Here is a 2,744-nt window from a genome sequence, read left to right on the forward strand (position 1 = left end):
AGTGCCCCAGCTTGGCCGCAGTCCAGAGACTGTCACAAGTAAAAGGTAAACGATTAAGATTAAAGGAGGATCCGTGTGTAATGTCCTGAATATAGAGAAGAGTTCCAAGTCTTTATTCTCACTGATATTGTCGTCGTTCACACCATTCTGGGATTCGTCTCACCATTATCGCTAGAATTTCCATTGTCTTGCCTGGTTTGTCTTCGGTCAACACTCTCCCAACAACGCCATGCAAACTAATCTCAGTGTCTCCAGACCATGGCTAACACCGTCACCAGAGTCTTCGATTGAGACAGACTTAAACAATATCTAAATGAAAACCTTAACTGTTTAATTAGAAAGCCAGACTTAATTAGTTAATTTGGAGATTTAATGAATTGAAATGTGGAAACAGGTTTTGTGGTTTTCTCGGAGGTTTAAAGGACAGATGAGCCAGTCATCTACTCATGGTGCTCTAATCGATTCCTTTGACTGCTCCAGCAAGTAGGACAAGCCTGAGGCAACTGTGTGAACTGGAGGCGGAAAACATGGAAATCAGTGTCGGGACAAAACGGTCCTGGGTTTTCGGAAATTTTCTCAGTAAATCCCAATTCAGGAATTAAATTCAAATTCTTGCCATTCTGAACACAGAAACCGTTCAAAGAAAAATTTTTCTTTAATCTTTTCTCGAGAAAAACCCCAAACGGCAATCCATCCGTGGCAAGGGCGTTGGCCATTTGACATGTCTTGGCAGAGAGTTTCATCATAGCCAGTTCTGCATTTGATACGTGACCTGGGTATTTCTGTTTAGGGGTTAGATTACTGAACACTGTTTCTTTAGAATGGGGCGAGGAAACTTGGCTATGGACAACAGGTTTTTCTTCAAGAGTAACAGATGGAATCAAGAGAGTATTGTAGTTAGACCATGATGGAAATCTCAAAGTAGACATGACAGTACTTCCAGGAATTGCGTCGTTGTTGGGATCAGGTAGTTTAGAATTTTCGGTGGAATTCGTGCGATAATTCTCGATTCCAACACGTTCGGTTGTGTTGGAATAATCGAATGCCTTGCAGTCAGCAACGCTGCCATTCTTTACCGAAGAAATAACTATTTTGTCGATATTCCCGGGAATATTACTGTCTTTAGCAACGGTGCTACTGCAGACAACTTGAAGAACATTCAAGTCTTTCGAAATCGTAGAATTAATGGCATTGGTATTTGTCACATCGTTTTCATCATTTTCTGATAGCTGAGTCTCATTTCCGGATAACTGTCTGGAAAAAAAAAGAAAAAAGAAAAGAAAAAAAGAACGGAAATGTGAGATTTGAAATAACAAACATACGGTAGATATTAAATATATGGAATCTAAAACAACATATAAGACTATTTCTCTTCAAGAAATGGATTTAAAATACCGAAAATATCCGAAACAAATAAAGTAATTTTCATACAAATTAAGTTTTTATCTCAAATGATCCTTTCTACTAAAGGCATAAGGCCTGAAATTTGTGGGGAGGGGACTCGTCGATTACATCAACCCCAGTGTTTCACTGGTTCTTAATCTATCGACCTCGAAAGGATGGAATTTAATCTCTCAGCCTCAACATGGTCAGCTTTGTCTGAAGGTGTTTTCCTTTTATTATCCTGTTCCCGACTGTTCTACCTACAGCATCATGCTTCATGGGGAGATAATATCTGGAAGACATTTTCTCACGGTTGGGAGTAAAGTGGTTGATGTGCTTATGTATGTATGTATGTATGTATGTATGTATGCATGTGTGTGTGTATTTGTATGCATATAAATGTATGCATGTATATATATATATGTATGCATGTATGTATATATATATATATATATATATATATATATATATATATATATATATATATATATATATATATATATATATATATATATATATATATATATATCATTCTCACATACGTATACACACACACACACACATACACACGAATATACATATATTCAAACAATACAGATCAAACAGCGATAAGAAAATCACTATGCAAATATTGTATACAGACGGGTAAGTTTGAAAAATAAACACACACATACATATATACATACATATGCATACACATGCACATCACACATATATATGCATATATACATACGTATGCATATGTATACATATGCGTATGTATATATGTGTATATATCCATACCTTAATGTATCTCTCTCTCTCTCTCTCTCTCTCTATGTGTATATATTTATATACCAATAAATCACTGAGGTTAATTGACTCACAGAGCAAGAAAACTCTATAGAATCTTTGTTGATATATAAACGAGGTTTATTGAACCGTAATCGATAGCATAATACATTGTTGTTGAAGTTTCAATCGAAAGTTGCAGGCGAGTTAACGAACCGACATTCGACAGACGACCTCCACCTCCGACAACCCACACAACAAACGGAACGCCAATGCCAAACAAGGAAAATAATAAAGTTTAAGCCAAACTTAAAACAGTTGTGGAGGTCAAACTGAATTTCACAACAGTTTAATTTTAAATTACGTATTTGATAGCATCAATAAATTCTTGATTTTTGCATATATGCGCAGGTGTGGCTGTGTAGTAAGAAGCTTGCTTCCCAACCACATGACTCCGGGTTCAATCCCATTGCGTGGCACCTTGGGCAAATGTTTTCTACTATAGCCTCGGGCCGACTAATGTCCTGTGGGTGGATTTGGTAGACGGAAACTGAAAGAAGACCATTATATATATATATATATATATATAT

At 36.4% G+C, this 2,744-nt stretch overlaps 1 protein-coding gene across 1 annotated transcript in view; it reads right to left on the bottom strand.

Moving 5' to 3' along the window:
* Positions 1-352: 352 nt before the first annotated feature.
* The window catches only part of LOC106873136 (uncharacterized), a 67,017-nt gene continuing 64,625 nt past the window's right edge, over positions 353-2,744 (bottom strand). The window contains exon 2 of the mRNA XM_014920363.2: positions 353-1,254. Within this exon, the coding sequence (XP_014775849.1) occupies positions 441-1,254 (814 nt within the window). The 3' untranslated portion in view covers positions 353-440. The remainder of the gene's footprint in view (positions 1,255-2,744) is intronic.

This window comes from Octopus bimaculoides, chromosome 22 (genome assembly GCF_001194135.2).
Source record: "Octopus bimaculoides isolate UCB-OBI-ISO-001 chromosome 22, ASM119413v2, whole genome shotgun sequence".
In the NCBI taxonomy this organism is placed as follows: Eukaryota; Metazoa; Mollusca; class Cephalopoda; order Octopoda; family Octopodidae; genus Octopus; species Octopus bimaculoides.